General features: G+C 36.7%; 2 protein-coding genes across 2 annotated transcripts in view; both read left to right on the top strand.

Annotated features, from left to right (window-relative positions):
- LOC122019262 (exportin-4-like) overlaps window positions 1-2,082 on the top strand; it is a 41,349-nt gene extending 39,267 nt beyond the window's left edge. Inside the window, exon 19 of the mRNA XM_042576751.1 lies at window positions 1,963-2,082. Within this exon, the coding sequence (XP_042432685.1) occupies window positions 1,963-2,082 (120 nt within the window). The remainder of the gene's footprint in view (window positions 1-1,962) is intronic.
- A 17,661-nt stretch (window positions 2,083-19,743) lies between these two features.
- Window positions 19,744-20,775, top strand: LOC122019696. The gene is made up of 3 exons (XM_042577165.1): window positions 19,744-19,938; window positions 20,085-20,154; window positions 20,359-20,775. The coding sequence occupies exons 1-3, from the start codon at window positions 19,838-19,840 to the stop codon at window positions 20,545-20,547; spliced, it is 360 nt and encodes a 119-aa protein (XP_042433099.1). The 5' UTR covers window positions 19,744-19,837; the 3' UTR covers window positions 20,548-20,775.
- Window positions 20,776-21,192: the final 417 nt, after the last annotated feature.

The following is a 21,192-nucleotide window of genomic DNA, read 5'->3' as shown; positions in this document are numbered from 1 at the left end:
AGCAGTAAGTGCAAGATCTCTTGATTCATTTTTTCTTTTTCTTTTTTTTGCCACAAGATCTCTTGATTCATTGTTATCTTAAATTTCAGTTAAGTTTTATTGAATATGATTACTTTCCAAAACATAAACTTAGTAAATAGACAATGCGATGATCAAGGCAAACAACCTCACAAAAAGAACTCTAACATAAAGAGACCAAGTAGAAATTCTTGTTAGTTAAATATAAAAAATTATAGGTGACACAACACCAAAATTGAACAATTAAATCACCTAGAACCCTTGGACGAAGTTAATGAAGCAAAGAAAGAAATAACCTCAGAAGTTAAATTGAAAATTGTATTAATTAAAAGATAATTAAAATAAAGGACTCTGGACTTCTTTTATAGATTTAATTCAACAACAAACATGGAGATAAATATTTTAAATAAAGAAAATGTACTAATCTTAATGGGATTATAATTATTCCTTATTTATTACCAAAATAGAAAATGTTAATTACTAAAAAAGGCAACTCGGTGCACTGAGCTCCTGCCAATATGAGATCCAGGTAAGGGTTTAGGATACTCATTCTTTCCTACGTTGCAAGAGGATATTTTTGAAACTCAAAACCGTGACACAGCAACAACTTGACCTTTACGCGAAGGCTCCCCTTTAGAAAATGTTAATTACTAAATAACAAAAATTAAATCTTTAACCTATTGCAGATGCACAAATCTCAAATAATTTTCAATTTCATTCCTTATATTGTGGATGATCCAAACTTAAATTTATCTTCAATTTATTTTCTTCAAAATTATTTTCTTGTCTGCATTATTCTCCCCCACTGAGGAAAACTTGATTATTGATTAATTGTTGGCTTCTGTAGGTTGTCGTGTTTAAGCGTAAGGAACAATTGCTTTGAAAGTTCTGTTTAGCAATCTTTCTTTATTATTTTGTTCTTTTGACACTTTGTTTCTCTTTTTGCACTTTAACTTTGAAGTATTCCTTTTTGATTGTCTTTCAAGTGAGTAAGAAAATATGTTGTATGGCAAGAATAATATCCATGACTTTATTAAAATCACATGGTGCGAAGCCAATAATGATTCTGCAAAACCTGTAACAAAATCAATATACGAAGATGAATGCTTGAATTTATCCAAGTAAATTAGCATATTCTCCAATTAAAAAATAAACTTGTGTTAGAAAATAAATGAACAGGCATTATAATTATTCTCATAATATGACTATATAAAGTAGATACAAATGGTTTGAATACATCTAATGTAGATGTGTTGTGAAAATTTAAATTAATAAATGCAATATAAAAATTTACTGTACCATTAAACATTTTATAATATTCAATATTGAAGATAATTTCCATCCTTGTATCTGTAGATATATTTTGAATACCTACATTGGAGTTCTTGCCTTCTTGCTTTGGTAAATAAAAGAAAATAAAATATGTAATTCAATTATTGACAAACATTAAATATTTAAATATAAAAGGAATCATACTAAGTGATTTGCAAATTTTTAAATTGCCATCTTATTGTGTTTGGTAAATCTAAATCATGATGCTTGTTGTGTTTGATTTTATCTTTTGGTTTCTTTAATGAATGACTTAATATTTGAGAGTCGAAATCATGATCAGTATCAAGTCAATTAGACTCTAAAGAAGTTAAGTCAATAAGAGGTGCTTTTGATTGCACCATTAAAGGGCTCATCTAAAATGTGATGCTGTTATTCTTAGAGAATTTTTTTTAAGGCTTGGTTATGAAGAGGTTATTTGAATACAATTCTTTCATTTTAGTGACAAGCTCATGAATTGTAAGAGGACTAAAATCTTTGGGAGATAATTTTGAAAATTGACTTTTTAGTTTTTACATGATTGTTGCACCATCATCCTATTAAAGTTTTGTGGGACATATCATTTCATTCATTGTTTTTTCATGTTATGCCAATGTATAATGGGTTCTTGTTCAGCAAGAAAGCATGATGCTGTTGGTTTCTTCCAAGCAAGATAAAGGGCTGCGCAAAAAGGCTATAGGCCATCAGCGATGTGACATGACAACTGAGGAGATAGGTAGCGAGAAAAATCCATAGCTAGTCATTGCTCTCCCCTTGTTCAATCTGGGAAAGAGTACCAAAAAATCCGTACCATGCTTTCGGGGAATACTTGAAAAAAGAAAAGAAAAATGGAGAGAACTAATTTTATTTGTTCAAGCAACGCTTAGTGTAGAAATTGTCGTACCGGTGGAGTGGATAGTACTTAATTGTATGCCATTTATTAATACGGCTGATCGACGAGAGTAGAATCCGCCTCGTAATCGGGGTCGCCCTCTATCATAGGCTGATTCAGATGAGGTAAGGTCGGAGGTTCCATATGAGCAGCATATGGGGACGATTGTTTCCCCTGGAAGGAATTGAATCTCCTTTATGTAGAAAATGGAGGTCGATGCCTCCAGAGCTAGATGGAATGGAAGCAGCCCCTGCTTTAGGTGCTTCTATCATATAAAAGAGTGACATCTAAGGAAGATGTGCAATAAAATTTTCCGTCCGCACAGTAAAGCGTGTGCATTTAGAAAGGTTGACTTCTTTAGGCCCTGTTCTCAGTTGGTAGAGCAGAGGACTGAAAATCAACGGAAAGAGACGGAGAGAGAGAAGGTGGAGTGGATGGCATTGGTGCATCCCCCAACCAAAGAAGGCCGGAAGAGAGACATAGAATGAGATTAGTTGGTCCGCCTTCCGAGAAAAAAGTGCAACTAAAGCGGGAAGGAGATCCATTCCATCCCACTTCCAATGCCAAGTCTGAAGTCCCATCTAAAGCTAAGGACTTCATCAAAGAAAGGGCCGTAGCTGTCCTAGCCCGTGAAGAATAGATAGATTAGGTTTCCTTTCAAATAGCCCTTTCTCCTGCTGATGGAAAGTCAAAAGTCTTGAAAACTCAGTTGCGAAAGACTCTATATTGATTAGATTAGTTAAATAATAAAAAGTTGGTAGATCACGTGAGTTCGTCCCTTTGAGGCCTCCTATCTCCCTATGGTCGAACCCGACCACGTTTCTGTCACTCATCGGATAGTCTGACATGGCCTTTCGGGAAATGCTATTTATATTCCTCTCTCCCTACGGTCGAACCCGTCGGCTCCTTTGGCCTTTGATTAGCATATTGGAAGAGATTTACATTAGATTCAGGTGTGCAAACCATATATATAAAGTAGTAGTGAATAGTCGCAAAAGTAGTTGAATAGTCACACAATATCCAATATTCATTCTAGTTTGAGAACTCGCACTTTCTAGTCATTATTATGCACATTCCGTGTCATTCTCGTGCATTCATTGTTATCGCATTGAAGTAGAACCCTTTCAATCACCTTTCACTCTGGGATCTCCTTTACTGGTTTACGGTATTGGATCTCTATTATTCTACTACAGATAGAGAGAGTCTATCCTATACAGCGCTCCAGCAAAGATAAGAGACTAATGTCAAGGTCAATCTTCCTTGGTTATCCGGGTTTCCAGTTGATGATATGTCTGTGTCATTTGCTAAAGAAAGGTTCTTGCCTTAGTGCAAAGGTGAGGTCTTTGGATAGAATTTCCAGCACTAGTGGAAAGTAGAGCATCCTTAGCAAGCAGATCTTTCACTCTGAGACAGTGCTTCTTTGATCCTCTGTATCCATTGATGCTATTTCGTTCTGTGCCTTAGCATCATTAGCATCACTATCAATAATGTGGTATAGCGTTCCATAACTATGGATAATGTCCCTGGTAATGAAAAGATCATTATAAATGAGTGTATTTTCTGGAAGCACGGAAAAAGTGGGGCGGCTTTCTCGTAGATACCGTTTGAGTTAGGCTTGAAGCCACTTCTTTTCATTCGAGTGAAATTCTAGAAATACATTGCTAGTGGACTATAGGCTGATTGGCAGTTGTGAATGGAAGGGCCGAGGGTAGGGGGAGATTCTTTCGTCGTTTTGAATCACTACTGCCATTTATGACTCGCTGGGATCTCCCAATAGGGAACTGAACTTAGATTTGGGTAGCTTGCTTTAAGGTTAGGGAGAGAGAGGGAATAGAAAAAGAAAGAGTGAAGTGACTTGGGGAAAGAGAAAGGCGTCACTCGCTCCTCGCCTAGCAAGATAAATGAATGGTATAAGTGGGACTGAACCATCTATTTTTTCACTATCATCTGTTATAAGATAAGACTCGGGAGAAAGATTGATCATGAGTAGCTCCCCACACATCGATCTTTAAAGAGTCGATGTAGTTTCGGATCCTTTATAAGTCTAGATCAGAAATTGGACTCCTTCACTTCCTCACTGATTAGTGCTCATTGGCCCGGAAGAGTACTTTGTTTTCTTTAATAATAGAGCACCAGTAATAGAGCATCTGGGAAATATATATATACTATCAAACCCTCTTATAGGATAGGTCCCTTTGACCCATGTGAGTTCATGCCAGAGTGATTGGGGCGGAGATATTGGGGCTAAACTCTCCTCTATTCATAAGGTATGGATTCGTATGGGACCGAATAGCATTCAACTTATGCCTAACTGCTCTTGGATATCGGTGAAGACAGAGATAAGCACTTGAAGACTTCTCCTTTATCTTTTCCAACTTCCAATACGAAGATCTTCTATTGGCCTATGACCTGCTCCACTCCTTGCTTGTGAATCAGTAAGCAAGCGGTCACATTGTACATTGTACTGTAAGGGCTCTCATCTTAGGAGTACCATTGGGAGAGGGCTAAGGTAGAGCTAGAGGGCATACGCCTTCTAATGTATGGAGATCCAGGAACAAAACTACGAAAAATCTCCTTCATCCCCTAGTATCACACCTAGATCTACTATTGAATTGGAGCCTCTTGGATTGGTTTCTGATTCAAAGAGTGAATGTTACATGACATCAAGGACCCAAGTTTTGATGAAAGGTAGGAATCCAACCTTTTAGTGGTAGTCAAAGGTGAAAACTCCTATTTGATAATTAGGCTAGGGAGGTGGGCTTTTCAGTCTAGTTCCTGTAAGTTAACAGTCCGGGAAAATATTCCATACAACTTGATATAAGTCCATAAATTAGGAATAAATACACAATGAAAGATATAAGACAACTAACTACACAATAGAATAATTTACTTAATCCACTCAAAAACATGAAAAACATAAGATGACTGCATACCGATACGACTTAACACAACAAGTACCATAATCGAACAAAAGTACATCGCAAGACTGAAATCCATATATAAGTTAATTATTACATAAACAAGTCTGGAAACAAAGAGAAATTGTAAGTAAAAGCATTAGCGGAAAAACTCTCGATGCAACGTGAGACTGGCGGACAGGACCTCCAAGCGACACCATATATCCTCTCTCTGCTATATGGGGAAAGAAAGCATGCATGGGGTGGTGTGTCCAAATGACTTGGTAATGGAAAATAGATAGTACATGGTTAAATGTGTAAGGAGATCAAAGTATACAATATCGCAAGAGAGAAATATATATACAATCATAGATGGCATAATAAATGCACATACCAGAACTCGTCTAACAAGGTATAATGATACTGGGGATCTGCAACATATCTACTCGTATTACATTATCAACATATGATAGCATAAACATATATAATAATGTCAAACATATGCAACATCCATATCTCTAAGCAAATGCAATATATCATAAGCATATTCAATAAGTATCTCTAAGCTATGCAATACGCATCATCTGCATATATACATGTGTCACTCTTACACACCACTCCAGCCACCAAGACATCTGTGTGGTCGAGTGGGCAGAACTGTGACAACTGCTCATAACTCCGACTACCACTATATCTGAGTGGTTGGTTAGGCAAGATGCAAGAGTAGCTATCTAGCTATATAACAAGAAGGTCACTACACAACTCCGCTACCACTACCCCAAATGGCCAAGTGGGCACGACATGACAAGCTACACACACTCTAGCTAGCACTACCCCTGAGTGGTCGAGTGTACAGATAATATGACTCTCTTACACCATAAAGGAGACATAGTTCGTCAGCATGCATATAATGCAATGATGTGCAAGATGCTAATACTCATGACTCAAACACGGTCATCATCAATGCAACTGTATGATAAACATAAGTACATCCAAAAGCATGATACACACACACCAATGTTATCAAACTCGCGTTTTGACTCAAACTTATACAAAATCACGAGTTTACCTATGAAAATCGAGTGAAATTGTGATAAAATTATGTATTAAAATAAAATCGGATCAAAATCGTAAAATCGCATTTAAACTCGTAAAAATGCTATTTTTGGGACAATTTTATTGATTTTGTTTTGTTAATAAAAGGGACCATTTTGGACAAAACGATGTCGTTTTGGGATGATTTTAGATTTGCACTTGTCTATGGGTGATTTATATTAAGTTGTTATTTTGTGTTTTATTTTCTTTAGACTTAAGCTTTAGACTTGAATTTATGTTTATGTTGTGTTTTCATGGTAAGTATTTGGTTGTTTGAAAGTTTAAAACTATGAGTAGTTTATGATTATATGAATTAAAATGTTCTATATGTAGATTTATGTTATAATTTGGATTGAAATATTAAATGATCAATTAAAAAGAATATATCAGGTTTCTTTTAAAATTGATTTAAAGTATGATATAAAATCTTACGATTTTACTATTTGATTTTACGATTCGATTTTATGACTACTCTAACGATTTTACTAACTCTCGGTTTTGACAACCTTGACACATGTATGAAAGAGTCCAATATGTGTCTACTAAACATCATATATAGTCAAATAGAAACACCTATAGCACACACTACACTCGTGTATACATTATAGAATATAGACAGTCAAATATGATAACTCATATAGTACACACAATACACTTGTGCACGACTACTGTGTATGAATAATCAAAATGATAACTCCTATTGTACACACCATACACGTGTCCATGACTACTGCATATGAATAATCAAAATGATAACTCCTATTGTACACACCATACACGTGTGTGTAGTAGGAATAGGATAAGACCATATAAAAATAGATCTTCTCTAAGATCAAGTACCCAAGTATCAAGCGCAGCTAAATATGAGTAGAGGCAAGGCAAACAAAACTAATATGTCAACTAAATCAATGCACTAAGGTCAATGAACTATAAAAGTCAAGGAAGACACCCACCTCAAATGTAGATCATCCTGAACTATCTCCACGTCAAAATGTTTGTCTCAAATTAGTATCCTGCATCACAGAATGCATACTATAGTTAAGTTCTACCATAAACCAATTAGCTAAACCTAATCCTAATCCAATTAGGAAACCATGTTTTAATTTCATTTAATGATCCAACACTTCACAGCTAATCTCCTTATGAATTAATCCCAACCCAATTAGTTAACCCTTTTTTTTAACATGCTTCAATTATCCAAACAAAATATGAACTAACAATCCAACTAATGAGTTCAACTAATGAATCTATCATCCCATTACTCCTAACTTTATCCTTGACTTCGTTAATTAATCTAAATTATAGGTTAGCAACTTAATCAATCAATTGATAACGGTTCATTAATCATTCAGTCACAAATCCAATTAATTCACAATTTAGACTAATAACTCGGAATTAATAATCTAATTAGCAATTATCAACCTATTGTTTAATTCAAAGATAAATCCATTAATCCATCTATTCATAAATAATCCATCTGTAATTTAATCAATCTATCAATTATTAAATTTGGTTGATCAAACCTAATTATTCATGAACCAAACCTTAATTAACCTATCAATCAATCATTGATTCCTCAATCACAACATAACTTTAATAGACCTTTAATAAACCTACCCTTCTTCTTGGTCTCTGATGGTGGCTCACGACGGTGGCTAGGGTGTAGTGGCATTGGTGACGATGACTCTCTGGGATGAGCAGGGGCATGACAAAGAGGGGTGGTGGCGACAGTAAGCTGAGCTGCTGGGACGACCCGACAATCATCGCGTGCAAGGACAACCTGAGGGTCATCATGCGTAGGAGTTGTCCTGTGGTCGTCGCGAGCAGGGGTGGCAGATCGGGGACAGCATGGGCAAAGAGGGAAATGCAATTGGGAGAGGGACGACAGATTAGGGAAATAGGGTTGGTAAGGAAAACAAACTTAGGTTTTAATATATATACTTAGGTTAATTAATTCTAACCTTAGGTTAATTAAATCAATCAACTCTCAGATTAATTGATATTCCAAATAGACTTTTTCTAAGCCTAATAGATTCACCTCTTAAACATATCATACAGACTCAGTTTAAATCCAGAAAAATTTGAAAAAACTACAAGAAAATTTGTAAGGTTATTTATTAATTAACATTTATTATTTTATTATTATTTAAGTGTCATATCTAACAATTCAGACATAAGCAAGACGTGAGATCCACTAAATGATTCCAGAGTGAAATGGCTAAACTCAGATATATAGAGAGTTCCTCGCCCACTCGGGAGGCATAATCTTATATAAGTAAGCGTAGCCGGAATCTCTTTACTTTAAGTAGGTGGGGTTTTGGTCTCTAATGTTTTGGATATATTGCCAATGATTTTGAGTAGCTCCATTAAGGGTAAGTTTGGCAAAGTACACTTGTTCAGTTAAGGTTAAATTATGTTGGTCAAACTAATTTCAGATTTTTTATAACCCCAGTGCACGAAGATCCCGCTATGCAGGGTCCCGGGAAGGATCCATTGTACGCAGTCATACCCTGCTTTTAGATTTTTTATAACCAATCAAAAAAATATGAAAGGGTTCGCAATTCCATCAAATATAGGGGCGTGTGTCTTAACATATGGGTTATAAAAATAATTAGATTCTTCTTTAGACATGGGATGATGTGATTGTGATCTTGAATTTAATAGTGATAGTTTTGGTGTTTTCTTTTATCAAATTAATTCAAATATTGACAAGTAATGATAATTATAAATAAAATAATGTGATAAATTAAATGAGATATAAAATATTATGATAAATTGCTAGCATGTAAGTATATTAATTAAACTAATGATGAGAGCTGGATACTTCGCAGTGGGAGTCTAGTTAGGTCATTGTGGACCACATACTTGGTAGATGAAGTCTTAGCGGGTTGACGAGGGCTAAACTCTAGGAAAATATTGAGTCTTAAAAGTTAAAAAATGACCATATGTTTGTAAGGTGATAAAGTCCTAGCAGATCAAGGTTTAGCCGAATGACGAACAATGTGAAAATGTGAAAATCTTAGAGTGAACTTTGGGCAATGTAGAAGTCCTAGAGGATCTAGACGATGAAAATCGTGACAATGAGGTTAGGTAAGGGGAAGTCCTTGTAGGTTGATGATGGCTGGATATTGGCAATTGGAGAAATCCCAGAGCGAAGGAGTTTCTAGGCAAGGTTCAAGTCCTCATAAGTCAAGGTTAACTAAGCATAAGTTGTTGGACATGCACAGTTACACATATTGTGTACCTTGATAATCAGTCAATGCTAGTTGCACATATTGTGTACCTTGCTGATCAGACCATGCTGACAATCAAATGATAAATAATTATCTAACATAATCATTTGTAGTATATGACTAAAATTGTTTAGTAAGTTATTAAAGATTGATGCCAAAATCAGTTTGCGACTATAAGAAAGTCCTCATTAGTAGTTATATTGATGTTCATTTATAAATTTTTCTATCCTTTTTTCCTAACTATAAGAAAGTTAATTTGCTACCTATTGTTTTCACTTTTGAACTAATCTAGGTGTTCTCGCTTCTTGAAAAACATATTAGCTATTATAACCTTATATCTTGCTTTGAAATTTCGTATCAAGCAAAACAATCTAAAGGTATCGTTTTAGTAAATTACTGAAACTCAATACCACTCAACACTAAAGTTTAAAATCTTGAGTTGTATCATAGCTTTGGTCTTCGATTGGACAAATATTGTTCCAGTGTCGTACCGATACTCTAATGCATGATGTCAGTAAGAGATTAGAGGTAAGAGGAAGGAGTTGAAGCAAAGGAAGGAAACATTATTTATGTTGATTTGTATTGAGTTTTTTAAATTTATCGGAATAATATGTTTCGACCGTTTCGCTTGACATGGTACAAGATTTAAAATCATGCTCGGTATAGATAGTATCTCCTTCCTATGGTTCATCTCCTTCTTCAACTCCAATCTATTATTGACATCATACATCGAAACATCGACACGATACCAAAATAGTATTGTTTAAGTCAAAGACCTTAACACAGATTAAGATGATGAACCTTGCTTCATATGATATCGTGAAGTTGCTTTTCCTTTATCATTTCTTGATTCAAAACCATGATTCTTATGCATCTTATCATATTGCTCATTTCTCACTCTTACATGCCTACTAAATCTCCTCTTCAATGTTGTAAATGGCGGTAGGCGGTGACGCACCGCCAGTTGAATTTATTTTTACTATGTTTATATATAATTAAATAATATATTAACTAAATGATAAAAGATTAAATAAAGAATCAAAAATAAAAAATACTATAAAATATATTAACTACAAATAAAAAAGTTAATCTAAATATTTAAAAAAATAAATAATAATAATTTTTTAACTATATATATTAAATTAATAGGATAATTTTATCCTAATCATGATTAAAATTATTAATCTAAAGTTTCGATTAAATCCTAAGTTTAAAAAAAATCTATTCTATTAGACGATTGGCTTTAGTGTTTTAGCGTTGAACGCGTCGATGATGAGTTCGGACTTGTTGCGCCTGCCTGAACACGTCGCCCAAGTCCGAATCAAAAACGCTTTACCGTCGCCTAAACACAAGGCGGTGGCCTCCTACCTAGGCTAGGCGCCGACCTCAACCGTCATTTAGAACACTGCACCTCTTATTAAGATCATCTCGTTTGTCATAATTTTTTATACTATCTCGTCTAAGTCTTTCGAAAACTTATATTTGGTGCCTTCTTCTAATCTACTTGAGGTGTATATATATTAATTACATTACTAGTGTCTCTTGCTACCACTATCTTGAAAGCTATAATTTTATTTTCCTTCCTAACTAATACTACCATTTCATCTCTTAACAAACCATTTACAAGAATATCTACTTAATTTCTTATTTTACTTTTTTTTTTGGTTGTATTCATAACTTAAAATTTAAGTTTTCTATCATCTTTGTCTTCTCTCATACTCATTTTGTCTTTTGTAAGTACAAAACATTAATTTTTAATATATGTTCTTATCTAACCTATTGTGTGAGAACTTTTATATAGTTAAAACTAAACCTAAATTCTCACAAAGATGTAATGCTCCTTGCAAAATGTTACAGTTGGATTTGCAATGTGTTCCTTTCGGGAACAATTTAACATTAGTACAATAATTTGATGGGTTCATACATAACATTTGTCTTTGTTTAACGTTCACTTAACGCCCCTCCTCTTTATCTGAGCTTGGGACTCGCCATCACAGAGCTCATTTGTCATGGGCGAACGGAGTTCAGAATGCTATAAATCAAAGGAAATGATTAGTGTTATTGAATTTGATAGAGGGTTTGGTGTCGTCCATAGAGGAACTCAGATAGGTGGCAAACATCACAAGAAAAGAGAAAAGTTGGGTTGGCATTTACCCTTGAAATTAATAAAAAGTTGATGTTGGAAGGAGAAAGATGAGGAAGTTGATAAAAAAAGGAGGCGTCAAGAACATGAAGCATATGGTGAGAAGGCATTGGAAGAAGTAGGAAACCACATAAGAAGGAAGGTTGCATTAGGCGTTAAACTATGATAATTGTGTTGGGTTTTTCGGGTCGCGAAAACCGCTTTTTCGCGTCGCGGAAACCCCGAATCACCCTAGCCAACGGATCCGTGCGAAGAATATAGAACAAAAAAAAAAAAATTACGAGTACGAGTTTACAACTTGGATCTACTCCTAGATCTACATGAAGAAAGATTTTATACCTTCGATGCGTGCCCCTCGCAATCCCGCAAGTCCAAGGTATGCCGGATCTCGAAGTTGTCAACGTAGACAACTCTCTAGTGATATCCACACGAACAAGGTGTGTTCTCTAACACACAAGGATGGAGAAGAGAGCACCACAAGTGTGCTAGCACTTGCTAGGGCTCTCGGATGGGATAGGAAAGAAAAATAGAGAAGATGAAATACAAGAACACTCTTCTTCTTCTTCTATGTGACAATCACTCTATTTTTCCTTTCATGAAACTCAAAACCACTCACCTTGTTTCTTCCTTGAAACTCACGGCCAAGAAAGAGGAGAGGGAGAGGAGAATGGCTAGAGGAAGAGGATGAAAATGAATGAGAGACTTGAATGAAAATTCATTCCATTCAATCTCTTGTGTGGCCGGTCACATGAGTAACTCCCACTCATTTAATGTGGCCGGCCACATTAATGGGAAAAGAGGCTTGTAACCTCCATAAGGTGGCACACCATGATGATGTGGAGCATCATCATTGGTCCACATCTTGCCATCTCACTAATGATGTGGCAATTAGTCAAGTCAAACTTGACTCTTCCTCTTCCTCTCAAGTCAAGTCAAACTTGACCAAATCTCTTCCATGGTTGATCTAATCTAACCATTTTATTCAAGCCAACTTAATATAATGAATCTAATTCATTAAATTAAGTTGATTTAATGAGTCATAATCTAAATTAGACTCATTGAATACATGAATCAACTTGAGTCCAACTCAATTAGCCCAATTTGGATTACTCTTAATCCAATTTGATTCATCAAATGAATCTAATCATCTTGGTTCATCATATGAACCTAATCTCCATCCACTTGTTCTTTGTGTGTGACCCAATAGGTTCTTGTAACGTTGGCAATGCCCCTAAACTCATTTAGAAGCATAAGTAATGAGCGGTATCTAGCAATACATCATTACTACCCAAGTTACAAGAAATGTTGAGATCCAACATCACCTTGTGACTACTAATTGTGACTCCTCACAATATATGACGAGTGCCCTTCTATCCTAGACATCTAGATTGATCAATGTGAGACATAGACCGTGTCATCCTCTGATCAATCAAAATCCTGAACTCCAAGTAGACTCACTAAATCAAATGAGCTCAATATCCTATATTGACTCTGTTGTAATAAAAGAGTTTAAAGATTCATTCATTTCCAGTCGAATTACATATGTTTATATAGCCATACAACCCTAAGAATCAACTTATTAACAAAAGATAAAAAGACCTATCTACCCTTGCTTCTCACAACACTCCCCCTCAAGTTGAACATATATATCAAACATTTTCAACTTGCTAAGAGAAGAGTTGAACACAGCTTGGGGTATAGCTTTTGTAAACATATCAGCAAGTTGGTCCTCAGACTTAACATAAGGCAGACATAGCTCTCCAGAATCAAGTATCTCCCGAATAAAGTGACGATCAATCTCAATGTGTTTAGTCCGGTCATGTTGTACCGGATTATTTGCAATATTGATTGCTGCCTTATTGTCACAATACAGCCTGAGAGGTAATTCAGCCTTTAATCCCATGTCTGTTCACAGAAAACTCAACCACAACATCTCTGCAAGACCATGTGCCATGGCTCGATATTCTGCTTCAGCACTAGACCGTGCACAAACATTTTGTTTCTTACTCCTCCACGTTACCAAGTTTCCTCCCAAAAAAGTGCAATAGCCAGAAGTGGATCTTCTATCATCTCGAGAACCAGCCCAGTCTGCATCAGAATAGCATTCCACCTTCAGATCACCACCTCCTTTAAACAGCAAGCCTTTTCCAGGACATGATTTCAAGTACCTTAAAATCCTGTCAACAGCCTTCATGTGAATAGTCTTAGGAGCATGCATGTACTGACTTACTACACTAACAGCATAGGTGATGTCAGGCCTAGTCATAGATAAATAGAGTAATTTTCCAACCAACCTTTGATATGTTCCCTTTTCCAGATTTGTAAGATCCTCCCCACTAGAACTAGTAAGATCATGATTTACTTCTATAGGAGTAGACGCTGGCCGAGAACCCAGCTTCCCTGTCTCCTTGAGTAAATCCAACACATATTTTCTCTGACATACATAGATTCCTTTTTTTGATCGAGCGACTTCAATGCCCAGGAAGTACCTCAATGATCCAAGATCTTTAATTTCAAATTCTGATGTTAACTTGGACTTAAGAGCCTGGATTTCTACCTCATCATCACCTGTAACTATCATATCATCAACATAAACCAAAAGAATGGTAGTTCTGTCCTCTTTCTTTTTTATAAAGAGTGTATGATCAGCATTCCCTTGTTTAAAGCCAAACAATATCATGACTTTGCAAAACCTATCAAACCATGCTCTGGGAGATTGTTTAAGCCCATACAAAGCTTTTCTTAGCTTGCAAACCTTTCCTTTTGTTTCAATTCCAGGAGGTGGTAACATGTATACTTCTTCATAAAGGTCACCATTTAAGAAGGCATTTTTAACATCTAACTGAAACAGAGGCCAATCATATTGAGCAGCAAGAGAAAGAATTACCCTGACCGAGTTCAGCTTTGCAACTGGTGCGAAAGTTTCCAAGTAATCCACCCCATATGTTTGGGTGAATCCCTTGGCAACAAGTCTGGCTTTATATCTTATCACTTCACCCTCTGAGTTATACTTGATAGCATAGACCCATTTAGAACCAACCAAGTTCTTCCCCTTTGGGGGATCAACTAATTCCCAAGTACCATTTCTGTTGAGAGCCTCCATTTCTTCATTCATTGCTTCCTGCCACCTTGAATCCCTTACAGCTTCATAATAGGAAGAAGGTATATCGTGATTTGATAACTGTGAAACAAATACATGATATGAAGGAGACAAACGAGAATATGAAATGTGGTTGGAGATAGGATGTTGAGTACATGACCTGACGCCCTTCCTAACAGCAATAGGAAGGTTCAGCTCATCCATATTTCGAGGTGCGGTTGGCTCAACTGATGAGGATAACTGCTTCACAGGATCAGGAGCTAGAGCATCCGATTCAACTAGCCGATCAACAGTAGGTCCTTGCTTGTGTCGTCGTCGTTTGTAAGTAATAATATCTGGTGAAGACTGTGAGCCCAGTGATGGAGCATCTTTTCCATTTTCCATGACATCCAGTGAAATAGGAGAAGGAATCACATGAGGAACCACTTGAGGTACAAAGGAAGAGGTAGTATTCTCCCCCTGAGGACGAGACTGAGGAGAATAATAGGACTCAGACTCAAAAAAGGTAACATCCTTCAAGATATATCTTGTCCTAGTAATAGGATCAAAGCACTTGTAGCCTTTCTGGCAAGTGGAATACCCTATAAAAACTCCTCGTATAGAACGAGGATCAAGTTTAGAGGACTTGGGACCAAGAACATGAATAAAACAAAGAGAACCAAAAACCCGAGGTGTAAGGGAGAACAACTCTACGCCAGGATGAAGAATAGTGAGAGGACACCGGTTCCCGAGACCTTTAGATGGCAATCGATTGATGAGATAAGCAGCTGCAAGGACAGCATCAACCCAGAAATATTTGGGTAAGTGACGTTGAAATAATAGGGCACGGGCTGTTTCAAGGATATGACGATTCTTTCTTTCGGCCACTCCATTTTGTTGTGGTGTGTAGGGACAGGATAACTCATGAAGAATTCCTGAATCCTCAAGAAAAGTATTTAGAGACTGTGCAAAGTACCCACGGGCATTGTCAGAACGAAGAGTCTTCACCTTTGAGCTAAATTGGGTTTCAACCATTCTACAAAAATTTTGAATGAGACGAGGAACTTCTTCCCTGGTTTTCATCAAATAAAGCCATGTACAGTGGGTGTAGTCATCAATAAAAGAAAGAAAATATCGATAGCCATCCAAAGAAGTCACAGGAGAGGCCCCCACACATCCGAATGAACAAGATCAAATGGAGACAAACTCTTCTTTATAGACTCAGAAAAAATGGGTTCTATAATGTTTGGATAACTGACAGATTTCACATTGAAATGACTGAAGAGAAACAGAAAAGAAGAGACTAGGAAATAAAATTTTCAAAAACTGAAAAGACAAATGTCCCAACCGAGAATGCCATAAAAGAATTTCTTGATGCTTATTGTCCAAACACTTGGCTGCAGATTTCAGAGCAGATGTTGTTTCAAGCTGATAATAATAAAGACCCCCTACTTCACGACCAGTCCCAATCGTCTGCTTGGTCTCGAGATCCTGGAAGACACAATGATCAGAAAAAAAGTTACGGAGCAGTGTAGTTGTTTAGTAATGCTACTAACAGAAAGTAAATTAATAGAAACGGAAGGAACGTGAAGTGCAGAGGATAGAAAAAAATGATCTGTAAGTTTTATGGAACCTTTGCCAGCAACAGTGGCTTTGGTTCCATCTGCAATGATCACTTTCTCCTGCCCAGAGGATAAAGAGTAAGAAATAAAGGAGTTAGCAGCATTTGTCATGTGATCTGTAGCTCCTGAATCAATGACCCAGGGGCTGTAAAAGCTGGGACTAGTAACACTTAATCCCAAGCTATGAATACCTGTGTGCGCTTGAACTGGAGTAGAGACAGAAGATTTAGCCTGAAGCCGAGAGAGAAGATGCTGGAGGTTAACAATATCAGTAGAAGACAATCCAGTGGTAGAAGGCACAGAGGAACCAATAATCTCTTCATTTTCTAACTTTTGGATAGCAATATTACCACTATTAGGAGCCTTCTTAGCATTATGTTTAAATTTTTCAGGTTTCTTTTCTGGATATTTTTCCCAACAGAAATCTGAATCATGATTAGTCCTCTTGCAGTGCCGACAAAATCTATCTCCTCGTCCTTTAGTTCCCCCAGGTCGGAACTTGTTTGCAGAACCAATAAAGACAGAGGTCTTCCCAATCGGAGGGCTTATAGTGGAAATCCCCTTGTTGTTCATCGTCCTTCTTCTACCTTCTTCACTAAAAATTTTGTAGTAAACTTGTTCTAGGGAGGGAGTAGGATCAAGACCAAGGATTTGCCCTTTTAAATTTTCAAACTCTGCATTAAGTCCATCCAAAAATTTAATAATTCTGTCTTTTTCCAGAAGCTTTAAATATCTCTGATGATCATCAGTGGAACTCCAATTTTCCATCCGGTAGTAGTCAAACTCATCCCACAGCCCCTTCAGAGTAGCAAAATAATTGGTGACTGACATAGAACTTTGTTCAAGTTTGAAAATTTGACTGCTGAGCTGATAAGTACGGAGCATATCATGTCGACGTCCATACATCTGCTCCAGTGTCTTCCACATGTCATACGCTGTTTTGTTATGAAGAATGACTTGTTTGATGCCAGAATTAACAGAGTTAAGTATCCAAGTCATTAATTGAATATTGTCACGCCGCCAAGTGCGAAAGCTAGGATCCTTTTCATCTGGTTTTACTTTAGAGCCGTGAAGAATATCAAGTTTATCATGTCCTTCGACATAAAGTTCAATAGCAACTGCCCAAGATGCATAATTTGTCTCGGACAATTTTTCTGATACTATCTGAAGATCGGACCCTCCTGTGCCTGCCATTGTGAAAAATGGTTGTACCTGTCCTGAAGACGTCATAGGATTCACAGAAATCCCCGAGGTTTCACTAGCGTTATCCGCCATTACACTCACAAAAAAAAAAAACGCTAGAGAAATCACGACAAAACAGATGCTAGAGAAATGGCTGCCTGCGCCACACAAGGGGATCAGAAGAGGAACTGCCGCCTGCGCCACACAAGGAGATCAGAAGAGGAACTGCCGCCGGCACTGCACAAGAAAGAAGGTGGCGGCGTCGGGGAAGAAAGGAAAAAGCAGAGATCGGCGAAGGAGGTGGAATCATGGCGCGAGATGAAGAGATTGGGCGGCGTCGCGAGATGAAGAAGGAAGGAAAAACGCCGCCGCTGTGCCCTAAACACCGCTGGAAGAAATCGCGAGCAGTAGAAGACTCCGCTGGAAGAAATCGCGAGCAGCAGAAGGGGCGAGGGAACGCCGCTGTGCCCTAGACGCCGCTGGAAGAAGTCGCGAGCAGCAGAAGAGACGTCGCCGCTGGAAGAAGTCGCGAGCAGGAGGTGGTGTTCGACGGGGAGAAAAGCGTTAAGAGAAAGAGAAAGAAGATGAGGCGGCGTCAAGAGAAAGAGGGTGCGGCGGCACTAGGGTTAGGGTTGCTCTGATACCATGTTGTAATAAAAGAGTTTAAAGATTCATTCCTTTCCAGTCGAATTACATATGTTTATATAGCCATACAACCCTAAGAATCAACTTATTAACAAAAGATAAAAAGACCTATCTACCCTTGCTTCTCACAACAGACTCATTTGGGCATGGCCATGCACTTCGTGGTCTCACTCTATCAAGAATACTGATGTCTCTCCCGTCATATAGGAGGGATAGATCGTATCTACATCACTCACATCCCTCCGCATATTTTGTTATATATCCAGTAATCGCCTTTATAGTCCACCCAGTTACGGGTGACGTTTGACGAAACCAAAGTACATAACTCCTTATGTAGGGAACCATGGTGACTTCAGGTCTAAGGACTAGTAGTCATACTAATAGCCACATGAGAAAGTATATGACACTCATATAACGATCCATGATACATTCTCTAGGCGGGTCATTCAGTATACATTCTCTAATGCATACCCATGTGTCAACTTGATATCTCTATATCCATGACTTGTGAGATCAAGTCATCGAGTTGACCTACATGTTAGTCTTATTGCATTAACATTGTCCCTGAATGTTAATACTTGACTAGGAATGATTAAGAGTAGTGTTCCCTATATCATCTCACTATCGATTCAACCAATCGATTGATATAGGTAAGAACCTTCTACTCAAGGACGTTATTATACTTAGTTTATTTGGCACCAATACAAGTAAGTATAATAACCAAAAACTAAATGCCTTTATTTATATAGAATATGATACAACAAGTCCAAAATACAATCATCAAATGATTGGTTCTAGGGCTCTAGCTAACAAATTGTTCAATGAATAAGAAGGGGAAGAGGAACAAAGAAAATTTGAAAATTTGGAACCAGGAGCACACTCCATTTGTGCAGGCCTGTAAAATGTGTTGGCACGAGTGGAAACCAAGTTGAATCATAAAGATTGAGACTATATGAATACCAAAATATTCTAAGCTTCTTTTCTGGATCCATATTTTTCCTTCTATCTATTCTTCTTCCTCTTTTCTTATGCTATACTTCTTATGCAGATGAGAAAAGTTCGATGTTAATTGGTAGGATACTCATATCTTTTCATGGTATTTCTAACCAATTGTTTCTTCCATTTCCTTTAACATTAGCTCCATTTGTATTTCCATCCTTTTCATGATTTGTTGTGTACCTTAGACATTAAGAAAATTTAAAAGATCTTGTGCTGTCTGTTTTACAAATGTAAAATTCTTCTTATATATGTTTGAATAGAACAGAAAGAAATACAAGGGACACAAGATAGTTTTAAGTGAAAAAAGCAAAAGAAAAGAGTTGTAAAACGATTTTTTATTTACTTAGAATTGTAAGGAGAGAAATGCTCTATTTTGTAGTTATGAAATGCATAAACTGCTTTCCATCTATTTCCATACAATTTGGCTGAAATAAATACAATAACGAATGCAATTAAATTTTTTTCATTTTGTCCCTTTCATTTCAAGTAAATAAGATAAATATATCCTTTTATTTCTTTTCGTGCCTTTTTCTGTGTTATTTCTGTCCAGATAGATAAGACATAGAACCACTTTGAAGTGCATTCTTTCAGATTCATCTCCCAATGAGTTTTCAACATTATGTTTCAGGATGTTGACATTGTTGAAAAGTGTCTGAGGGCAGTTACTGCCCTTGCTTCCTATCATTATAGAGAGAAAATTATAGGCAAAGAAGGGCTGGCTAAGATGGCAATGAGCTCACCACAATCAACAGGAGATTTTCAGGACAGTATTTTAAGTTATTTCCTTAGGTTGCTGCTACAGTTGCTTCTATCTCAAGATTTCAGGTTAGATTTTTTAAAAAAAATTTTATTCATAAAAAAAAAACTATCATTTACTATACACTAGAGTTTGTATTTTTGATGACCATATTTGCACAATGCTCAGAAGAAATTAGTGATTGGTTGTGATGATCTCTTTCTCAATGTGTTAGAATGGAACTTGCCGGTTCTTCAGCTGATTGTCTCCTTCCATTAGTTTTGTGTGAACACGATCAATATCAGGTAATCCTTCAGCTCAGGTCCTCATCCCTTAGTTTGATAGTTATTATCACAAACACTTCGGTTCATTTATGTTGGTGGAAAGTCAAGTGGGAAAAGAGTCTCACATTGCGATTATTGTCTATTGATTGTAGTTGCAGGTTGATTTTTTCGTAGTTGTTATATGTATATTTGTCAGTATCATGTCCAACTTTTCTCATTCTACAGAAAATGGTACAAGAATTCTTAGACAGACAACAAAGCCCTGCTATAATGTCAAGATTGGCAAGTGCATTCTCTGCTCTTACAAGCGGAAACAAGCTCTCTTCTTCGCTCGACAGGCCAAATCGCTTCAAGTTCAGGAAAAATCTTCAAATTTTCTTGACTGAAGTTTCTGGCTTTCTCAGTATCATCTGAATGGCTTGGAGGACCACCTGCAATTGCATACATATTTTATACATATGAAATTTTGGAGTCTTGCAACTAGGCAAATTGTCATTTTTATAGCGATAATTGGCATTTGCAAGTAAACCTGTAAATACAAGAGATGATGACAGACAAATTGTGTGCGATGTATGGGCTAAATGTTGAGATGCTATGTATTTTTTGTGAGACCTAGTGTAGTGCTTATAGGGTTGGGTTTCATATTTTTTTTAATCATATTATTGCTAGATTGTGAGAGGTAGCTAGAAGAGGGTGAATCATTCATTTTCCTTTCATGCATTTATCTATAATTAAAGTTAGTATGCAACTAAAAATATAAAAGATAAACTCAAAACACAGATTGCAACTATACAAACACAGTGAGTTATGATGAGAGCAGATCCTCTAGTTCAAAATTTAATGAATTATGATGAGAGCAGATCCTCTGGTCCGTAAATTGTGGACCAGAGGATGGTCCATTACATGAGGACACTTGATTTAGATAGACCCTATTTTTAAATAGGTGGGGTCCATCCAAATCAAGGGTACACATCAGTGGATCATCTTTTGGTTCGTAATTTACAGACCAGAGGATCCCTATTGAGTTATGATCTATAACCAGGCATATTTTTTTAAAAA

Source organism: Zingiber officinale, chromosome 9A, assembly GCF_018446385.1.
Source record: "Zingiber officinale cultivar Zhangliang chromosome 9A, Zo_v1.1, whole genome shotgun sequence".
Lineage (NCBI taxonomy): Eukaryota > Viridiplantae > Streptophyta > Magnoliopsida > Zingiberales > Zingiberaceae > Zingiber > Zingiber officinale.
This window is presented reverse-complemented; position numbering and strand designations above follow the sequence as displayed.